The following is a 23,673-nucleotide window of genomic DNA, read 5'->3' on the forward strand; positions in this document are numbered from 1 at the left end:
TAAGCCCAATAACCTAGTAGTATGGCCCACTAACACATTTGCTATTTGGACATCCACTATTAATATTTATAACACTCCCCCTTGGATGTCCATTGAGGATATGCCTCATTAAAACCTTACTAGAGAAAAACCTAATAGGAGAAAAATTCTAGTGAAGGAAAAAGAGTACAATATCCCTTTTATGTGGATAATCTGCCTCGTTAAAAACCTTACCAGGAAAACCCAATAGGACAAAACCATGGTTAAGGGAAAAAGAGTGCAGAACACATTTATGTCTCCCCCTCATAAAGACAATCATACATGAGACGAAAAAAGTCAAATAATATTTATTCTAGTTACTCCACAGTTTTACTTGCAGCGACTTTACTGAAAGAACTGGTTTATCTTCATAGTTTTCTTCAAATTAGCAGTACTTGAGAAGTTTCTTCATATTGAGTTGTTGCATGAACCCCTTTAATAAATCCACAATTTTCTTGTATTTGTAAAATCGTTATCCTTAATAAAAGAGCATTCTCCACTTTCTTGATTATGTTGTTTCTTTAAGATACAAAAACATATGCTTGACTTTGTTCTGATACCTGTATTTACTAATATTGACAAAAACAAAATACCACAATACATATAATTAACAAAATACATTAATGTTCTCATTTGAACTAAGATATGGTACTTCGGGACCAATTCAAATTGTTTATCGTTTTCTTGAGGACGTTTTCTTGATGCACAAAATCTCATTTAAATGATAAATCAGCAAATCCAAACAAACTTCGTGCATGCAACATATTTAATTTCTAATATTTCTATAATTAATAGATGTTAGAATCTCTTCAGGAGTTCAATAATATTTATACCATCATCATTAAAATGATTATAACAAATTCATTTTCAAATATTTAGAATGGACATATGATGTCATTTCTTCAATATCTCACGGAAATTAACTCTATCGGAGAGTTTCATATACTCGTCACTATCACGTGAGTCATACAACTATATTGCAACACATCTTTCATATAAATTGAGCCTTTCATGTAATACTAAACTTAATCAAGCAAGAAAAAGTTCTTGAAATCACTTCAGGTGAATTTGTCTCTTAAACATAAACGTTAGACATATATCAGCTCACTTCCGGTGAAAAATCTTATATATCTAATTAACTTCACATCTTCAAGTATGCGGACTACAAGTCCAAAAAGTTCGACTTTACAAAGCGAGTTTGATTTCATTTTTTAATCCATGATCCTCATTAACACTCATCACATATAGCGCTATGTTATAAGCAAAAACATCGCCAACGTTGACTTTTAATTTTGTTCCACCTCATTCCATTCATGACACAATTTATCGAGATCTCTTTATTTTTCATACATCTCAGGTACCTGGTCGGTTCTTCTGGAACTTATCAAATATTTCAGATGACTCTTTTAGAGTTTACACATCCTTATTTGGGTTATCTTTATTTTTAGCTCCTTTTATTGTTTGAGGATTTTGTATGTGGAACTGATTGGTCTACCACGCTTCATGCGTAGTTGAGACTCATTTGCAATAATCGACAGGGACATCTATTTCGTTTGGAGCATTAGCAGCTGCTTATTTTATTTGTTTAACTTTGCAAACGAGTTATATTTTGAGGATCAAGATGAGACAATAATATTTTCTTTCAAATAATTCATTTGAACTTCAGGTTCTCATTTTCAGCTGCTTATTCTCTCCCCCAAATATTGGGAAAACTAATCAGCCTACTAGGCTGTAAACAAGTTGGCTCAATATAATTTATAATAGATGAAGATTCATATCAAATAGATTTTCCCAATATTCTATCATATTCAATCTAAGTGCATTATATTGGAGCAATTGTGATAGACACAACACATCCAAAAATTTACTTAGATGAGAAATATTAAGTTCTTAACCAAAATATAAATTATAAAATAAGGTGAGGACTTACATATGGTAACTTGTTGGCTTGATGCGAATTAATATTTCAACATATTGGTTATTCCCAAAGTAGAGTTTTGAAGGTATGGTCTCATAAGTATAAATCATACAATTAACTTTAGACTTCTAAGGAATGGATCTTCAAGTCCATTTTATGAGCATATGCTAAAAGTTGTTTAATATCAATTTCAATTGATAATACTTATCAAATGTTTTTTTGAAAAGTTCAGAAAATAAACTCTTTGTCAAATTTGTTGACAAGATAATCACACAAACTTCTGGTTTGTGGGTTAATAATAACCATACATGTCATTTAGTTCATCTACACTTTTGATGTATTGATTCACAAATATCAACTTATACGCATTTACATATATTGAGAGACCAAAATTCTCAAATTTTCTACTTTGAAAAAATAGTTAAGACACAAAAAGTATTTTATTGAAAAATCTTCTGGCTCTTCAATACAAATTCATTAAAATTTATTTATTTTTCGCATCATAACGAATCCGGGATAACCCAACCGGTATTGCCAACTACAAACTTAATATAATATGTAAACTTCTGGTTTACAATAATATGTGCTTCCGTTGCACTAATATAAGTGTAGTACAGATAAGAGGAAAATAACTTTTCCACAACACTTATTTTCTTCAGAGTATATTTCACCGAATAACAAAAGAAAAAAAATCATGTTCTTCAGAAGCCTTCATTAATCATGTAGTTCTTGAGGAACTACAAGATAAATCATTATTTGAGCAATCCTTCAGGGATTGTTTAATACACTCAAAATGAGCATTCTAAACATGATTTGTAAACTTCTGGTTTACAATATTACGTGTTTCATTTGTTCTTATCTATTTGAAACAATAATGAACAAAAAAAATATATCCAAGTGAAACAATATAATAAATATTCTAAATTTATCTTTTGCATACCCATAGATAGAAATATAGATAAACGCAAAATTTCTCTAATAAACAAGACTTTATAAATCATACTCATTTCTCAGCTGAGTAATAAAGCAACACAAACTGTCAATAAGATATATTTTCAAAGTTTGACATAAAAGAATATGGATATCTCTCATGTAATATTTACAAGATAAAAATCTTGTGGAATAAGGAAGAAGAAAATCTTAATCAAATATATTTGTTCATAGAATAAGAGAACAATCTTGCAAGTTTATGAAAGAAAACAAAGCATAGAAGTTTAAAATATTACCTCAAACAAAAAAAAATTGATACTAATTTTCAACTCATCTAAGTTCATACTAGTGGAATTTTATGACTTTGACATGTATCATATCAATAGTAATATGTACTAAATGAACTTCAATAACCACAGTGTTGGATATATAAAACAAATAGCATGAATCATTCACTTCTGGGAATGCCGTTCAATTTATGACGTGACATTTCACTATTTTAATCAATAACCACTTATAAATTTAACTAATATTTCAAAAATATTTTTTGTTGTTTTCTTAATTGTGCTACTTCAGGAGCATATTTGAGTGGTGTATAAATTAACATATTGTCTTCTCTTTTTTTTCTTTCTCTTTTCCTTTTTTTTCCGCATCAATGCGAAGATCAAATAGATCTTTTAAACTTTATCATGATCTAAATGTATAGTTCTTCGGGAACTCATATATTCATAGATGTATATGTGTAGTTCTTCAGAAACTTACAATCAAATTTATACATCAATATAAAAAAAATCAGATTTGTTATGCAAAAAAATTAGCTACCAAGATTAAGGAAACAACCACTTTTTAGATATACACTGACGTGCCAAACTGAATCCATAATTTTAGCGAAAAATAACTTAAGTTTTCAAAATAAAACAAAATTGTCTAACAAATCCTTTCAAAATTCTTTTAACACATTAAAAAGACTTAAGATACAATCGAAATATAACATTACTTGTAATCATAGTTATTCTAAAATAACAGATTTTCCTTAGCAAAATGTATTTCCTTTTGTATTTATCTTCGGCCAATCATGTCATTTAATCAAATTAAACTCATGGTAATTGAAGGCAATAATGAATCATAATATTTCTCTAAAAACATAATCATAATATTCAAAAATTAATCTCATTAAATAACAGTAAATTCAATGATGAAGCAGAATCCAATATTGCAGTTTAAAAGTAAAATAATATCGCACATATTTTAGAAATATGTATGTATTTGATTCAAACCTTATGAACCATGTGCTGATCATTTTAATGAGAGATTTGTTGAGAATAAACCAATCATCATATTTAGATTCAAGTCCAAACCAATTGATTGCCAAATTCATGTACTGAATCCAAAAACAATTTTTTTACGACTTTTCGTTAACATGCTAATCACTCGCAAGCGGAGCTTATTTGGTCTTAATATTGTATTGAATTCTTCAAGAATTCAAGGCTAATATTATTCACGATCAAACCAATTCTTTTATTTCTTCAAGAAGCATGTCCCAAATGATCTATATCAAAGTCTTAATTCTTGAGGAACTATATTACACTTTTTTTTTTTTTTATACATATAATCCTTCAAGAATTTTTAGCATTAGTTCTTCGGGAACTATACCGCAATTTTGAACGATCCTACGAGATGTTTGAATATTAAATTTGTGAGTTCTTCAAGAACTATGTCACAAATATTTTATTTCCTAAAAAAAATGTCACAAATCTCTCTAAGCAAGGATCAAGGATAAACATAATTTTCGCATTCATTCTTGATATTACATTATTAATTCTTCAGGAATTTATACCAAAAATGTAGATGGTGTTTGAGAATATTACTTTGAATACTCCTTCAAGGATGTCTAAATTTGTGAGTTTTTCAAGAACTATATCACAAATCTTTAAAATAAATTGATCAAAATAAATTCATTAGTATAGAGAAAATTAATTAAACAGATTGATCATGTTTATTTGAACTGAGTTTGTTACCTGAGTTCCATATTAACTAAGTTCCATATAATTTTTTTTTTTTCATAACTGAACTGGTTCCATCAAAGTCGCTTATTTTGTTATAAGAAGTTGATTGCATCATTATTAGTTTGTTAATAGAAAAGCAAATGGTGCTATTTAAATGCAAGAAGAAACACATGTATGATGACATGTCCTTTTAATTTAAAGAATAAAGAGTATAATTAATTATAAGATAATTACTACAAAATAAGTGATGCTATTTCTTAGGTGATAAGTGTAACACATGATGACTAACGACTACATGTTCTTCAATTTAAAAAAAATAGAAGTATACTTCTCATAATTAGTTGAGAAAAATGCTACACGTTAAGGTTATAGTTCCATATTTATCGGATAAAAAAACAAGTATATTACTTATATTATATTATACGATGAGGATTTTAGTACCTCCATACGATGAGGATTCAATTACTCATGCAACCATAACTTTTAAAATGGTAGCTATTCAAATTTCACGATAAATGCACAAACGTACGATAATAATAATAATAAAAATTGTAGTACTTTTGCGATCCTTCAGGACGTATATTCATTAAATATTTGAGTTCTACAAGAACTATGTACTAAGTTTGATAAATCATTTATTCAATCCTTCAAGGATGCATCACGATTGAATTCATCAAGAATACATTAATAAAAATTGATTTTTAAGCGATCCTTCGGGGATGCACTAGTATTGAATTCTTCATGAATTCATTAAAAAAATTAATTTGTATGTGCAATCCTTCAAGGATGCATTAGTATAGTGTTGAATTCATTTTGCATTAGTACTACCGTTGAATTCTTCAGGAATTCATTAAAAAAATTTTACATGTGCAATCCTTCCGTGATGCATTGAATTCTTCAAGAATTCATTAAGAAAATTTTATATGTGCAATCCTTCCGGGATGCATTAGTATTGAATTCTTCAAGAATTCATTAGTCTTTATTTATTTACTTTTAAGCGGTCCTTCAAGGATGCATGCATGTTGAATTAAAATAAATAAACACTATATAATTTGCAAAATAACAATGATGTGTATCTATTAAGTTCTGATTCCAATTGATGGAATTGTAACAGTGACCTAAAATCATCGATACAAAATTACAATTATTTGATGATAGAATACAAAAAAAATCATGTACGTTCTTAACAAATTAAAGCAACCGATTCAAAAACACAAACAAATATCACCAAAAGAGTCATGATGTTATATGAATTTATAACAACAATTAAACAGGCACATAGATTTCATAACTATCATGGTCGATTACCAAAAGAAAACCAAAAACCAATTTCTAATGATCATATTCCTATGCAATCACGTATATACACAAGTAAATTATATGCAAGCGAAAAACTATGAATTAGTGAATATATTATATGAATACCTTTTCAGTGATTAGAGCGTGCTGATAACGTGTTATGAATACAAGTAAACAGAGATGATAATAATAGAGAGAAGGAGAAGAAGAGAGAATAAGAGCAGTATTTTTATTCACTGATGTATATATCAATGTTACAAATGAGCTCTATTTATAGGGAAATAGAGTAGCTTATGAATTAAGCCCAATAACCTAGTAGTATGGCCCACTAACACATTTGCTATTTGGACATCCACTATTAATATTTATAACATTATGAAAATTTATGGATTCAATTCATCATAAATTGAAAGTTATTACCATTTTAAAAAAATAAACTCTATAAAAGCACTCGTTAGCAAGATAATCTAAAGTGCTTTGGATAGAATTGATTCTAGCATAATTGATTCTGATAGAATTGATTCTGACATAATTGATTTTGAAAGAATTGATTTATGTTTGGATACAATAATGTAGAGTTGATTAAAGAGAATGAATGTTGTTTGGATGGTTTTGATCAAAATTGCTTTTGAATGTATAATTACTAAAATGGACATAGCTAAATACAAATAAATGGATATAGTTGAATGTATCTGTAGATCAACATTAAATGTAGATATATTATTTAATTTAAATAAATAAATTTCTTCTATATATTAATTTAAAAAATAATAAATACGATCATTAAACCAAAAAAAAATTGACAAAATATTTGTTCTATGTATTTTATATTTTTTATAAAATATATTTAAGTTAAATAATAATGGAGCTGGTTTCCAAAAACGATAAGTATAGTGTAAAAGAAAAAATATAATTCTGAAGGAAAAAAATTTTGGAAAAATTCTGAAGGAAAATTTTTTTGGAGCTGGTTTCCAAAAACCATGAATATTTTTTGGGGTTAATTTGATTCGTTAAATTTTTTGATTAAATGTGGTACATTAAATTAAATACAAACCAAAAAGAAGGAGAATTGATAAAGGACCATAAAGGAAATAATGGGTAGTAATAATCAAAATATAAAATTTAATGGAGAATTGATTCTAGTTAACTCAAAAGCTAGGAATTGTAGCTTCAGCCAGAATTACTTTTACATAAGAGAATTGCTTTTGTAAAGTTGAACATGTGAAAAATTGCCTTTTTCAATTTTGAGCCTCTAGAATTGCTTCTGGTCTTGGAATAAGCTGAACCAAACAGCTAATTAGATGGATTATCTCAAGACATAATTCAGATATGACTATGAGTGTTGATGTATATTCTCCATGAGGCTACTGCTACTCACCACGACTCCCAAACCCACGATATATATTGAGGTTGGTTACACAAATACTATTTTAACATAAATATAAGAAATAAAACAAATAATAATAAACTTTGGTGGAAAACACTCATAATAAACTTTAGTAGCAGAAAAAGTCAAAGAACACTGGAAAAGATGAAGACAAAGTACTCGAAAACCTTTTTCAGCTAGCAATTACAAGTACGCATGATGAAATTTATTAAGGGTTTTTCTATCATTTGCACATATTAAGAAATTTAAAGTGGTAACTTTGACTTAAAACTTGTGCATTTTATATTAAATATGTTGCTTTTTAATAAATAAGTGTTGTTTTTCAATGAAAATTACTACTTTTAGATGTCTTACATGTTGTTCTTAAATGTATAACAATGTCTAACACGGGTTGATGGTCAACACTCGTAAGTTTGGGACGGAAGGAGTATATATTTGTGTGTGTCGACCTGTTCGTGTCTACGTCTGAGTCTGTGCTTTATAATAGAAATCGTCAACAATCGTGTCCATGTCGGAGTTTGTGCTTCATAATAGAAATCGTCTACAAAACTTTGAAAATTAATATAGATCCCACACTTTAGAAATGGATCTCATAGAAAGTGTTCGGATCCACATTGACTTCATCTAATATGAGAGTGAGTGTTGAAAGGAGAGTGTTGTTAACACTCCTCTCTCATCAATACCTCATGACAAAACTCCACATTCAATTTAGTCAACAAAACACAAAGAACAAGAAGAAAACTGAAGGGGAAAGAAGGCTCAAGAGATTAAAACCAAAGTTTGATATTCCTATTACTAGTCTATAATTAAATATGAACTTGTTTTTCTATCACAAATGAAATATAAACTTGATCAGAGCATATGTGGAGGTGCTTTTGTACTAGAGAATATCCCATGGCTTTCTACAATACATAGACATCAAAAGAATAACACATGATTCTGTGATTTCAATTGTTTTCCCAATTCTGCATTCTGATCTTGCATACATCTGCAATACTGACAAAAGATAAAGAAAATAAATTAGCAAAAATACCAAAATGAGAATAAAATAATCACAATGAATTATCATTTGAATTGTCAATAGATTTTAAAGCAATGCAAATATTTGAATCAGAAATTCAGAATTGAACTGTAAATGAGACTTACAGAATTGTTAAGTTTGTTCATCAATTTTCGTAATCATCGAACAATCCTCTCCAGGCAAAAAAACACGATCACCATTCTTTGTATGTCTGCTTGGAAATTGAAAAAATATATACTTGTCAAAGCAAATGAAGAATATTCTGAGTGGGATTATACGGTGTCCATCGACACAGTTATAAACAATGTATATTAACATGCCGTATGAAAAGTTTCTTTGTACATAAAAATGAAAGAAAAGCGAAAAACAGTCTCCTTACCATCTTGATCTTATTCCAATTTTCCGTAGCTCGCGCAATTGCTGAGCTATGTCTTGAATAAATTTTTTTCCATCATTTCCATTTTGAAGAGAATTTGTTATGTGTGCAATAAGATCATGATCAAATTCGAGCGCCTCTAACCGGTCATGAAGGTCTGATATTTCATTTTCTAGAGCAACCAAATCAGCTTCTCTTCTAGATTTGGAAGACATTGGTTCTACACATGTGGAATCGTTGTTTTCAATACTAATTGAACAATCATCGGTATCTGATGCAGCATCATCATCCTTATCATCATGACTTCCATTCGACATTAATTTTTTTTGTATGGACAAATCAGCCTCCTCATGATCATCTAAATGGGGCCCTTCACTGTTAGAATCTCCTTGTTGACTCAATTTACTAATTTCAAGATTTGCAAGTCTAACATTTGGCGGTTCGTAGGAAATCTTATTAAAAGAAAGTTGATGAACCTTCTTTTCCAAGCATTCCAAACATTCTGAAATATATTGTTTTTCCTCTTCAAATTCTAAAATAGAGGTTTCACCAGCCGCAACTTCATTACTGCCTTTGGATACCTCAGACAAATTTGAATCGGGGAAATTATTTACAGTATCTGTGATGTTATGAAGATGAATATTTTGTGTCATGACAGTTTCCTCCTTTGAATCTTTACTTTCCTCATGCATATTGGGGACCATAGGCTCATCCATAAAGTTGATCCTGTAATAGTCTAGCTCAGCTTCTAAATCCTGTATTTCTTTTTCCTTTTCCGTGAGTAGATCATTAACTTTGTCTAATTCTTCGTTATCGTATTCTGCTTGCTCTTCCATCATTCTTAAATATTGATGAGCCTCCATTTGCAAAGACGCCTTCTCTTCCTGTAACCTTGTGATCATAGACATTGCTTCGTTTGCTGCAATAGCAGAAGCATTTCTTTCTTCCTCTAGTTCTTTCTGTAAATCATCCATGTATCTTTTGTCATACTCAATTTGTCGCTTCAATTGATCAACAATAGATTCACCTTCAATTTCAGTCATATTGGTTAAATCCATAGATTCAAGACCAGATTCCATTGCCTCGGCATGTATCCTAGGGGAGTGAATGTGGTTTATAGGAACAAATGATGACATGTTCGACTCATGGAGAGAAGAATACTGTGATGGTGGTGATAGCTCTAGTTCTTCCTTGACTTTGTCGATTTCGTTAGAAGGTGATTGTTCCATGACAAAACCAGGTACTTCTCTTTCCTTGATGGAGTCAGAGGACTTACTCATGTCATTTGAATCCTCTTGTGTTGGACTTAGAGGAGCAGAGTCGCATAGCTCCGGATCAGTTTGAGTAGATGCATCTTCCATTCTATGAATCTTCTCTGAGACTTTTCCATGCTCTTCGGATACGAGTCCATTATCAGGTGCTTGTGTAACATGTAGAGCTGGAAACGTTTTAGAAAACAAATGTTAGACTATTTCAAAGAAAAAGAAAGTTGAAATGTAAGGATAGAGAATTGTTACATTTTTCTGGTAATTCTCCAACAAATATGTGATCCGCTTTCAAAGTCATAAGCTCAGATAGGTGAGAAGGAAGAGATTTCTCAGAATGATCAGTAATCTTACAGTCCTCTGATTCTGGTTCTCGATAAACATGTGATGGTGAAACCTCATCTAGTGAAATGAGCTCAGGGAGGTTAGAACTCGATGAACTTTGATCTGCTTGCGGCCGGTTAATTTCTTCCACACCATTGTCATTCCCATGTTGGCGCATGTTGACCTCAGGAAGAGGTACGTGTTTGGGAGAACTAGTCTTTGGCATTGGTGGTTTCAAATCACTCACAGCATGTTTTGTAGGTGTTTCTAGCGTATTTGGAGCTATGGTATCATTTCCAGCTTCAATTTTTTCATTAAATATACTACCAGTATCATCATCATCTGAAAATTGAAACTCAGACTCAGAATCAGAAGTAAGTCTCAGCACAGTGTATCCAACATTAGATGATGGATGAGAACTTCTCCTTCCTCCTGATTCAGAAGTTTTACCCCTCATTTTCTTCAAGTTATCACGATGATTTAAACGGCTTTGCCTTGCCGCATGTGGCAAAGGAATGTATGGCTTAACAACAGATCTCCCATGCGATTTTAATTGGATAGATCTAAAGCCATTCTGTTCTAACTTCCAAAGCTTACCACAACAACTACATGGCCTAGATCCCTTAGGTCTGGAAAACAAATCTCGGCTCAACGGAGTATTTTGATAGCCAGAACCACCGATAACAACACCAAATTTACCCGACAACAACCTATGAGTTTTCGTGTTGCGCTTACCATTCTTAGTGAGTGACAAAAGACAATCATCGCACATCCTATGACCGTCCGCAAGTTTACCATGAGTATGACACAACATCATTGACGATATTTCTGATTTGTGATCGCTGCAAAGTAGGCTATGATAAAACTCTGGCTTTTCGCCATCTAAGATATGATCAAGCCTAGAACATAACAAACAAGGCAATTGCAACTTGCAATAACTTGCAAACTTTTTGACAAGATATGATAGCAATGAATCAACTAGCAATAGGAATATCAAAAACCACTCACAAGCCACAAATGTGAGATTCTCAGTGAATCCTTCCCTCCTTTTTGATTTGACAAATGAAATTCCACCTCTTCTACTTGTTGCCATCTTCAAATAAAATTGGTTTACAAATCCCAAAAGAGATTTATAACATGGAAATTCATCAATCAAATTCTCATCCACCCAAATCAAATTCCAAAATAGATAGATGATGTATCTATCTACCTATCATAAATCTCAATGACCTATGGTTAGAAGGCTGCAACAAACATGAAATAAAACAGTCACTAATCACCATTAGCTCAAAAATCAAAATCTAAGCAAAACACATTGCATTTAATTATTCACAATTTTAACAATCAAGAAATTTTTAGACAGACCAACCACAACAACATCATCAAGCAAATGTAACCATCTTAGCATAAAACAATAACAACAACAAAAAAAATCTATTGATTAGAAAGAGAGAGGAAACAAAATATACTCTTCAATTTCCAACTACCTTATAATAATTGTTGAGTAACCATAAACATTAACAGAAAATGAATTTATACCAACCCAACCGTTACACATTATTATGTCTTAGATGATTATCTACCAATTGAAAATTTAATTAGAAAAATTATCAATAAAATAAAATTATGATGGAATCCATTACATGATTAATTCATGGAATACATATTTCAAGAGAGAAAAACAACAAAAATGTGAAATTAAATTCTGATTTAAATTATTACAAATAATAATAATAATAAAAAGAAATAATTAAGAGGCATGAATTTTGTTGATATTTTAAATGAATAAATGCAGGAAAATATGGTTACCTTATCTGCAATTTGATGAGGGGGAGAGATGATGAAGTATAGAGGAAATTTTTTCTGATCAGAAATGGTGAAGAACTTGTCTTTTTTGCCTTATTTGTTTCGGGAAAAAGGAATAAAAAAATATTAATAAAGGAAAAAATTAAATAAAATTAATACAAAGAAAAAATATGAAGAAGGTTGTAGAAATATAATAAGGCGCGGATCGAGTGACCGTTGAAATTAACGGTTTTTGGTTTGTTTCTTAGCAAAACATGAAAGTATGAAATTGGACATATAATAATTTTAATAATTTTAGAATTGATGGTCGATGCATATATTCATTTTAAAAGTAACTTAATTTTCATTTTTGTGAAAAGTAGTTTGATTAAAAATAAGAATTTAAATTGTATATATTCCGTGTGCTTGTATTAAAAAGGTGTTATAATCCATCCTATGATTCATAACAGAATTATTTAAAATGTTTTTTAAAAGGAAAATCATTTAAAATATTTAAGAATACATATTTGTTGCATTGATAGATTATGATGCATCCTTTTCATTTTGAAAACATGCATAAATTAATATGTTAAATAAACTATGAACTGGTATAACTTTTGATTGTGTTGAATAACTATAATAACTTTTTTTTTTTTAGTGAAAGGTTGTGTTACAGATTATGTTGACTACGATAAACCGGGTGGCAACTGCGCAGCACGTCCATTTTACCAAGTTATTTACAATCTCTTCTTAGCTTGTGTTTGTGGCAAGAGGAAAAGTACCTTGTTTTGAAGAGACCAGATAATTGAGAATTGGGTTTAGCTCGTCTACTTACTGGTCATCTGTAAATAAAATTGTGGCTTTATGTGTTTCGGTTAAAAATCAAAATAAATTGATATGTTTTAGGAATGTTATTGAACTTTGTAGATCCTCTCTATTATTTTTTGTATAGAGGTGTCTGTAAAAACCAAATCAAAATTCAATTTTTACGTCAATGTTTTACTGTTTTGGTTTCATGAGTTTTTGGTGCGTTAAAAATTCATATTTAATATGTTCCTTGTCGGACAATTATAATTTTTTGCAAGAGATGTTTTTATGTCCTAAACATGCCTGCAAAAAATCATGAAAAATTAAACTTTTAAGTCACTTTTCCAGACAATGAAACATGTTTGAAGGATATTGTGCCACACATTTCTCGAATTGTGACCCAGCTTAGTATTACGATAATCACAAGAGGGAAAGTACCTTGCTTTGAAGAGACGATATACTAGAGAATTGGGTTCAGCGCGTCTACTCATAGGTCAAGTTTTGTTCTCCAAACATGCAGGCATGTTTAGGACATCATAAGGACCTCCACCATGAAATTTTGAAGTTATTTTACGATGTACGCATTATGACCGAAGCTACGAGACTCGAGTAGTAATCACAATGTCTTTCATTAAACAACATATTGAGTTAGGGGTATATGATATAATGTATTAGGTCTCGCAACAATGTTTTGACATTGTTAAACCCACATGACCAAGACAATGTTTGGCTAAGACGATGTATGAAAAGAGAAAAAAATCAATGGATTAGTTTGAAAAGATCAAGGCTACTGTTGTTAGGGAAAGTAACTTGGCATGAGTTACTACTGGTCCATATCCAACTACAAGTCCTTTAAAGGTTTTTAACAACTAGTTTTCTAATTTTATAGGGCAATCATGACATGTTCACACGCGGTTAGTACAATTACGTTGCATCATATCAATAGGGATGACAATTGGACCCCAAACCTTATGGGTACCTGTAAAAAGATCCACAATGGGTAGGGCAAAACCCTGTTTTCATGGGTCTGGCCTTGAGTCCGAGTAATTACCCACAAATTTAAATGGGTTTGTGCGCAGGTAAGGGTATTATAATGTCCAGTCCTGCAACCTGCATATACATATTTATACAATATAATAAATAATTTATTTATTTTTGGTGTATAATTAATTAATTAATTTAGCTATTTAAGTCTAAATCTAAACCTAAAAACTACTTAATATAGTAATTGCTCTCTCCTACTAGTGTATAATTTTTTAGGGATATTTTGAATATGTTTTATCTGGCTAAATAATAAGATTTGTACTATTTTATGACTTGATTTGAAAAAATTTGGACCATAATTTTATTTTAATTGTGATATTTTTATTGTCTTTCATATTTAAAGTGCGAGTAATGGATACACGGGTATGAGCACTTAAGTACCCATAGGGTATGGAGAAGGGCACCAAATTTGTTGCCCACGAAGATACGAGCTTGGGTACGGGTATTTTTTTGTAGACGTGAGTATGAGGAAGGGCACATTAGTACCCTACACATAGAGTACCACTGCCATCCCTATATCATCGCTCAAAGCTAATCGATGACACAACACATGAGGACGTTTGATTACACCTAAAAATAATTATCTTTTTATTTAAAATTGACAGATATGAGATTCAAGGACAATGTTCTTGAAGACAATCCCGTCAATGACCATGCTAATGTTCCTGATGCATTAAATGTTGATGTATGTAGGCATTGACCACCACTTCAAACCTCCTTTAAATATCTATGATCCTCGAAATTGAGGTATTCTTAATGCTAAAACTATAAATATTTTATTTGAAAAAGGGTCTATTAGGAAATTGAATCTCACATTTTCATAGTCTTTCTAGGCATTTTCCATATTCTTACTCTAAACATGTGGATAAAATATATGGTTTTTTTATTGTATATTGATGTAAACACAATTATTAATGATTTTGCATCTAGAAATGTTCATTAAAATTGTTTTGTATGAATACACATATAATTAATAAAAAACTCAATGTTTTTCTTTACGAAGTATAATGTCTTTATTATTAGATTATTTCTTAAGCACTGCCAAAAAAAAGATTATTTTTTAATGTAATTAAGATGCCTTCTAACAAATTATCTTCACAATTTGGGAATTCAAATTTTTTATACTACTTGTTTGATTGTGTACAAATTATAGTTTCACTCTAAACCACGAAAATCTCATAAATGGATATGGTATTTTCCACACTTGAATCAAATTGTCACATCATATTTGAATTAATTTGTTTTTGAAATTTATCGATCAAGTAATAAAAATTAGTTTATACATGACGTAAGATTTGTCTTATTCATGCATATGAACTAATGTAATTGGAATGTTGAGTAGTTCAATTGGGAATGACACTTGAGTGACTTTTGTAACTTTAGTGTATTTTAGAGGAATGAGAGTGATGATTGAATGATTAAAATAAACTATTTTGATGTGAGAAAATTATTGGTTAGGAGAGAGACAGAGACAAAGGCACCCAAGTGCTACCCGTTCAATTTGATGGCACTTCAGTGACGATGTGTTGGGTGACTATTTGAGTTAATGATTAAGAAGTTGGAGGTAGATAGTTTAAGTAACAACTAACATACTAATATTTGTCGTTAAAACAAACTAATAAGAATTAATGTAACTAACAAAAAAAAAAGTTAAATATGTTGTTGGTCTCTATAAATATGTCAACTTTTTGTTTAGTCACTCTAAAAATTTCCTTAGACTTTTAGTCATAGGGAAAATTTTCAATCATCACTTTTGGTCTCTATTTTTAAGTCAACTCATGTACGATCTTTATATTTTTTTAATAAATTTATGCAAAAATGTATAGAATACTCTAAAAAAAATTTAGATTATTATAATATTAAAAACATAAATTCTAGGTACGAGATTACGGTGGATTCTAGGGTGAGGGTCCAATTAGGTCCCTCACCGGTGGACTACGAGAAAAATACCAATAGATTAAACAAGTGGTTCAGATTTATTTAAATTAAAAGTGGGAACATGTAGAGCTGCTCACATTCAATCAGATCCTCTAATAGTTTCACACCTTATGTACGATTCGTGTAGTATTCTTGGTTTATAATCAGATAACTGCTCTTCCCCTCAAACCATCAAATTTGAAAACCAAACTATATGAACCCTAAAATTAAAAATTAAAATCTTCTTCTTCTTCAAACACCAGTTCCCTCTTTTCAGTCCAAGATCAAACTACAAATCAAAATCATCAAATTGAAAGCTCTCACTTGCGGCGTTTGGTGAAGTGAGGGAGTCGACGTCATCTCTGATTCTTTACTTAGCCACTCAGACTCGGTGAGTTTAGCTTTTCCTTATCTTCAAATATGGTTTTGAATTTGGGTTTCTAATGTGAAGGAGAGATTGAGCGCCAAATTGGGTTTCCTTTTATCCCTTTTTAGTTTTAATTTCCGGTTCTTGTAATTTCTTGTACCTTTTTTTTTTTTTTTTTTGCTTCAGACCTTTGTAATGCTGAGAATTTAGAATTATTGGGATGTGTTGATGATTCTTTGTGATTTTGGAATTTACCTTTCACCGAGGTTTTGAATTATGTGCTATATATCTTGATGAGTTACTTGTAGTTGCTAGGGATGAGTCATGCAATTACCATGTATTGTGCACATGCTTCCCATTCTGTTAACAAGTCTATATTTTGTACTTGCATGATTATGAAGATAGGCAATGAATTAAGCATTGATGAGTTAGTTCTCTTTTTACTTTCTGCTATTATAGTACCTTAAATTCATTCAGAGACTCATATTCACACACACATTCAGCCAAATACATAACAAGTTCGGAAATTCTGTGTTTTGATTTATGAAGCCCGATGTTAATATTAGATACGACGTTGGTGAAAGTGAACTATTTGAATATAACCCCGTATGTTTATGTCGACACTGACATGTCTCATGTTCATCTTGTGCTTGAGTTTAAGGTTTGGTTTGTGATTTGTAAATTTTTGTTTTGAAAATAACATGGATGCCATAATATGTGTAGGGCAATAGAAAAGGAGCATCGGTACATTTAACTGAACAGTGAAAGGTGACATTTTTGTTTGAACGTGTTTGAGATGGAAAATAATGTTGAAGAGAATATGCAGATGGATGAATCTGTTGCATCCGTGGAGGTATAAGAAATTTATTAAATACCAATATTATTGTATTTTCTTCTTGGTACATATATTGAAGCTTTGTTTGTTGCGGCAGGGACTAGAAGGCTTGTCAACTGGGGTAACTGACGAAGCAACATTTGAGATTGATGACGACGATGTTGTTAGTGTTGAGGCTGGGGAAGGTAGCGAAGAAATTATATATATTGATAACAAGGAGGATATTCTTTGCATGGACCTGAAGGGAACAAGTCCCCATGAGACAAGGAAATTTGAGTTTTCAAGCTTGGATATGGCTTATGAGTTCTATAATTGGTATGCTAGAATGAATGGGTTTGCGGTCCGCAAGAGCAAGATGATTAAAAGCAATAAAGGGGAAATATTACAGCAAACCTTTGTCTGCCACAGACAAGGGTTTAGGGAGGATAGAGGTTTAACAATAGAAAACCGTAAGCGTGAGTGTAAACCCAAGACTCGGTGTGGATGTGAAGCAAAATTTCGGGTGCATATAGATATGTTCTCACAACGTTGGTTGATAACTGTTTTTACTGATCAACACAACCATGAGCTTTTAGATGAAGAGTACCATGGAATGCTTGCTGCACATCGAAAAATGAAAGAGTCGGATATAATGCAGATGAACGACATGTTGAAGGTTGGGATAGGGCCGTCTCAATTCTATAGTTCTTTGGCAAACCAATCAGGAGGGTATGAAAAGATAGGGTTTCGAAAGAAGGATATATATAATCAAATAGGAAAGCAACGTCTTTTGAAACGGTGTGATGGTAAAAATGCTTTACAATATCTTCATGGGCTGGCATCAAATGACTCGTTGATGTTTTATCGCCACACCGTTGACGGAGAAGGTAGGCTTGAACACCTGTTTTGGTGCGACGGTATTAGCCAAATGGATTATGGTGCTTATGGTGATGTGTTGGCATTTGATGCAACATATGGAACGAACAAACGTCATGTTAAGTAAAATTGTAATGATAGAGTCAACGTTGCATAAGCCAACAAAAATCGGCGGACTCAACTTGAGTCAAGGATCTCCCCCAACATCAAAAAGAAGCAAAAATGTGGTTTCTGAACAAAAGTTTGTTGCTAAGTCTCCATTTAGCCGTTCCAAATCTTTGTCAGAACACAATGTCGACAATGTTATCCTTTTACCGGACGATGATGAAATAGACAAGAAAGAATCAAAAACTACTTCTAACATTCAGTCCACCTACTTGAAGGGAAGCACAAGCAAGGTACCAACCATTTTTAAAAATCAATTTATAACAAGTATGCTAAAATGATTATATTGGTAGTAACAATTTCTAAATTGTCATAGAAGAAAAACAAGTTTTCTTCAACAATGTCAAGAAGATTGTCCTTCTCAACCTTACCCACGGGGAGACATTTTAAGTCTCCTAAGTTAGATATCAAGGAGGCTAACATGATGTCTAAGGGGAACATATATCACTAAATTATATTTTTATTTTTATTTTCTCACATCGTATATGTAATCAATTTCTAATTAACAGTTTGTTGAGACCAACTTTGTTACGACATCAAAAATGAAACTCCAACCTGTGGAAGAACATGTTTCATGTTATGTTTTTCATTCCAAGAATGATCTAAGGTATTGATTTTGAGGCAGTAATCATTTTCAAATTTCATGTTGACAAATAATGGCATCATATATAATTTTAAATTGTTTTTGATGCATGTAGTGAGGAATTGTTCAAGGTTGAAACCCTCATAGGCTCACGAAGTGAATTTCAGACTCTATGTCCTGGAAGAATAGTTTACACTGAGGTAATTTAATTTTACTTACAAGACCACAACTTTTAAAATAATTGTTTGCAGTCAAGTAATAATACTATTAAATGATTGTAGATACTTGAGATGATGTCCGCTAAGGTGACATGGATTGAGAGGAACGTTGATGTACCAAGTATATGGTCACTCCCCCCCTCATTTGTGGTATGTATTTGTTAGTGATAGTAATTAAACTATTATATGCTTATTCATGGTAAGACAAACTAGATTTTTACATTATTCTTTTTATGTTTTGTAGAGAGATGCATTCCGTCGTAATACAATTGAAGAGCTAATCGAGAAGTATGGGAAAAATTGGATGCCTCCAATTGAAAACCTAAAGCATGTATGAATTTATTTTCATTACGCGTTAAATTTCCAATAAACATATTATGATACAATTTGATGTGTATAACCTGACATACTATAATCATTTCAACAGATTTATTTGCCAATTTATGATTGCGTTGGCAATTGGTTTCTTATGGTTGCATCCATTGATGGCCAAATTTTGTACCACCTAGATCCAGGTTTTGAGAAAAGAAATATAATCCCTAGACAAGACGACATTAAGAAATTGGTAAGTACTTGACACTTGTGATAGTTTGTATTTGAACCTTTCGTTAATTTATTATCTTATTATGTTTTACCAATTTTGTAGTGGCAAATTATTAGTGAAATGGTACAAACCATGGTTCAAAGTGAACACTTTCCACCCCACTTTCTATGTGAAGTGCAGCACATAGACAATTGGGATATGGCCGAGTCTGTAGGACTTGTTTCTGAAGGATTTTGGTAACAAAATATTCAATTTATTTTAACTATTGTATATTCACTTTCCATTTATATACACTCCTTTGAATCACATGTGATACTTGTACATTTTAAATAAACAGTCAACATTCTGCTGTTTGGGTCTTACAATGGCTAGCAATGGGTTCATCTTTTACACCTAACATACATGTCGTGGTGGGTATCATGAAGTTAACATATTCAATTATTTTTGTAACATAATCAATTAAGTCTTTGCATCAGTGCTGATATTATCAATTAATTTTACAGATGAAAGAAGATGTTGTTAGAATGAAGGTGGCGGTTGATTTGTTGTTGGGTGAGCATAATGAATATAAAGACATCCTGGTGGAGAAAGCTGAAAAAGCGTGGCACGATATGAACAATGTCGAGCAATCAAAATATTTCAACTAATTTTTTTTCTTCTAGGATATTGTAGGCATGTCTACAATAGCCACTCGCATTAGAATCAAATTAATTTGTAGGAACTTTCTTCTATGGTTGCTTCCTTTTGTTTTTTGATTACTTTGGTTAGATTTGTTTAATGTTGTTTAACACTGCACTCTTTTTTCCTTCAAGGTTTTTAACGAGGCAGTTGTTTTTATTTGTATTGATCGTTTATTTGGATATTGGCCTAGTCGCCCAAGCTTTTGTTATTTTTTTATTATATTTATGGAGTTGCCTTGATTATTTATTTTTGGCATTGCTTCTATCTCAACCTTTTATTTTCCTATCTGCTTTGTATTTTATAAGGAGTGTGAGTTGTGTTTGATGAGTGATCTCCATTGGTCTAATGTGTCTTGGCCACTGGTGTAGCTTAATTGGAATGGTTATGTCCTTAAGACTTTGTATGTGATTTTCTGTCCAAGTTCAGGTAAATGACATAGTTGATTCTCTACAGCCGTTCATAGAAGGTAGGTAAATTTTTTCATTGTGATGCTCAATTTGGACTTTATTACAAAACATCAGTCTAGTAGATAGTAAGCCATGATGAAAATATGATTAGCACTACTAAATAGATCACCTGATTGTAGGCTATATATACTTTGTTGGCATAAAGTACTTTGCTCCTTGGACATAAACTTAAAAGTGTTGTGTTACGATCGTTAGTAGAGACATATGATATTAATTTTCAGTCTTTATGGTGATCGTCTGTTGTTGGCAGCCGGGTTTTGGTATTGTAGTGGCCTTTGTTGTTTTTGTGGTTTTCGATCTTTGGCAGGGGCGCTTTTTTTCCTGCTATATATTGCCGGTTTTTCTTTTTTGCCTTGTGTTGTAGTGCTGTTGTGGTTGGCTGCCAGCGGCCTTTAGTAGGTGTATGTTTATGTTTTTTGTTCTTAGTTTTGGCATTGTGTATTTACTTCTGATTTGGTCCAGAATACAAACACTTGTGCAATTGATTGATTTTGCCCTGTTCTCTCTTTCCAAAAGGAAAAGGAATTGACAATTGAAGATAACAAGAAACTACTTTGTATGTGATTTTCCGTCCATGTTCAAGCAAATGACAGTGTTGATTCTCTACAACCTTTAATAGAAGGTGGGTAGAATTTTTCACTGTGATGCTCAGTTTGGACTTTATTACAAAAAATCAGTCTAGTAGATAGTAAACCATGATGAAAATACGATAAACACTACTAAATAGATCACCTGATTGTAGGATATATATACTTTGTTGGCATAAAGTACTTTGCTTTGTGGACATGAACTTAAAAGTGTTGTGTTGCGATCATTAATAGAGACATATGATATTAATTTTCAGTCTTTATAGAGTGTTGTTAGTTTTCAATTTGTTCGTGCACTACATATATACTACAAAATATGAACTTTATTTTGTTCAACCTGAAGTATTCATAAAGAAAAGGGCAAAAATATAAAATAAAGCGATATCAGTAGAATGTGCTCAATCTCTATGCATTGAGTATAAGTTGAGGCAATATTAAATATTAATAAGGTACATATTAACAATAATAGGATGCAATTCGATAGAAACTGAGACACAATATAAAGTAGGTACAATAGAAATTGTGTCAATCCTAGATACAATTAGTTATCTTCCACAAACTCTAGAGTAGTTTGAGGGCTGGTGCAATTATCATGCATGTGTTGATCTTTTCCAATTCTATCCAGCACAATATGTGTAGTAATTACTTGGTATCTGGTATAAAGTCCTGAGCCATTTTGAGAATAACTTTCACTGCTCTTCCTTTTCCGCTTTCCGCTCGCCCTTCCATGAGTTGTAACAATACATCAATTGTCTTCTTATTTCACTGGTTTTGAATAAGATCAATTGTTTCGTAACAATATCAATGCATGTTACTCTATTGTCGAATTATTTTAAAAGCTTCTTTTGTAGCATATGGCAGCCCAGTCTTTGGATCACGGTACCTGTATCAAAAGAGAACCTTAACAACATTTGAGGTACAGTAGGAATAGACTAAGGAAAATCTTCTAGATGAACTACTGGAAATCAGTGACAATCACAACAATACACAAGAGTCGATATGATGTAATCAGGAAATCAAGTTCGGGCAGATAAGAAAATAGAACGGCAAAATAAAAAAAAACTGAAGATGCACAGAAAAGTAACCTAGACATCAGACCTAAAGTTTGTCTACATAAGGCAAATTTTGATGCATAACGTATAAAACTCATCAATGATTATTCTATCAAAGGAAAACATAACCAAACTTTAATTAAACTACATCACTTGTTCTCTAAAGATCTGAAATCTTAATCCCATAAAAACTTGGAGACTTAGACTTCCTACCGCCAAAAAATGCAAGTTCCAATAACATCTTAATCACAAAAATACAACAATTGAAGTTAGAGTGGAGCATATTCATAACTCATCAATGCTTAATTCATTGCCTATCTTCATAATCATGCAAGTACAAAATATAGACTTGTTAACAGAATGGGAAGCATGTGCACAATACATGGTAATTGCATGACTCATCCCTAGCAACTACAAGTAACTCATCAAGATATATAGCACATAATTCAAAACCTCGGTGAAAGGTAAATTCCAAAATCACAAAGAATCATCAACACATCCCAATAATTCTAAATTCTCAGCATTACAAAGGTCTGAAGCAAAAACAAAAAATAAAGTATAAGAAATTACAAGGAACCGGAAATTAAAACTAAAAAGGGATAAAAGGAAACCCAATTTGGCGCTCAATCTCTCCTTCACATTAGAAACCCAAATTCAAAACCATATTTGAAGATAAGGAAAAGCTAAACTCACCGAGTCTGAGTGGCTAAGTAAAGAATCAGAGATGACGTCCACTCCCTCGCTTCACCAAACGCCGCAAGTGAGAGCTTTCAATTTGATGATTTTGATTTGTAGTCTGATCTTGGACTGAAAAAGGGGAATTGGTGTTTGAAGAAGAAGAAGAAGATTTTAATTTTTAATTTTAGGGTTCATATAGTTTGATTTTCAAATTTGATGGTTTGAGGGAAGAGCAGTTATCTGATTATGGAGGAAGAATACTACACGAATCGTATATAGGAAATGAAACTATTAGAGGATCTGATTGAATGTGAGCAGTTCTCCATGTTCCCACTTTTAATTTAAATAAATATGTACCACTTATTTAATCTATTGGTATTTTTCTCGTAGTCCACCGGTGAGGGACCTAATTGGACCCTCACCCTAGAATCCACCCGAGATTACATAAAAAAAATGGAATCAAAAGCAAAAAATAAAAACTTTTAAAAGATTAAAAATCAAATAAATTTTTTAGAAGGATTGAAACCAAAAATTGAAATATTTA

The 23,673-nt window shown here is 31.6% G+C and overlaps 3 protein-coding genes across 3 annotated transcripts; 2 read left to right on the forward strand and 1 right to left on the reverse strand.

Moving 5' to 3' along the window:
* Positions 1 to 8,325: 8,325 nt before the first annotated feature.
* LOC25484319 (myosin-binding protein 3) lies at positions 8,326 to 12,493 on the reverse strand. Its single transcript, XM_013613098.3, has 5 exons — positions 12,354 to 12,493; positions 10,473 to 11,788; positions 8,959 to 10,393; positions 8,705 to 8,790; positions 8,326 to 8,554 (listed from the first exon to the last, which is right to left on the reverse strand). Coding segments are annotated over exons 2-4 (2,601 nt in total). The 5' UTR covers positions 11,638 to 11,788; positions 12,354 to 12,493; the 3' UTR covers positions 8,326 to 8,554; positions 8,705 to 8,789.
* A 3,599-nt stretch (positions 12,494 to 16,092) lies between these two features.
* On the forward strand, positions 16,093 to 18,920 carry LOC25484320 (protein FAR1-RELATED SEQUENCE 5). The gene is made up of 4 exons (XM_039828134.1): positions 16,093 to 16,488; positions 17,188 to 17,317; positions 17,397 to 18,552; positions 18,829 to 18,920. The coding sequence occupies exons 2-3, from the start codon at positions 17,261 to 17,263 to the stop codon at positions 18,279 to 18,281; spliced, it is 942 nt and encodes a 313-aa protein (XP_039684068.1). The 5' UTR covers positions 16,093 to 16,488; positions 17,188 to 17,260; the 3' UTR covers positions 18,282 to 18,552; positions 18,829 to 18,920.
* Positions 18,289 to 20,490, forward strand: LOC120578305 (uncharacterized). Its single transcript, XM_039830974.1, has 9 exons — positions 18,289 to 18,552; positions 18,829 to 18,926; positions 19,018 to 19,102; positions 19,184 to 19,270; positions 19,365 to 19,451; positions 19,548 to 19,685; positions 19,767 to 19,900; positions 20,002 to 20,074; positions 20,168 to 20,490. The coding sequence occupies exons 1-9, from the start codon at positions 18,289 to 18,291 to the stop codon at positions 20,309 to 20,311; spliced, it is 1,110 nt and encodes a 369-aa protein (XP_039686908.1). The 3' UTR covers positions 20,312 to 20,490.
* The last annotated feature ends 3,183 nt before the right edge of the window (positions 20,491 to 23,673 follow it).

The sequence above is a fragment of the Medicago truncatula genome, chromosome 1 (assembly GCF_003473485.1).
Source record: "Medicago truncatula cultivar Jemalong A17 chromosome 1, MtrunA17r5.0-ANR, whole genome shotgun sequence".
Taxonomy (NCBI): Eukaryota; Viridiplantae; Streptophyta; class Magnoliopsida; order Fabales; family Fabaceae; genus Medicago; species Medicago truncatula.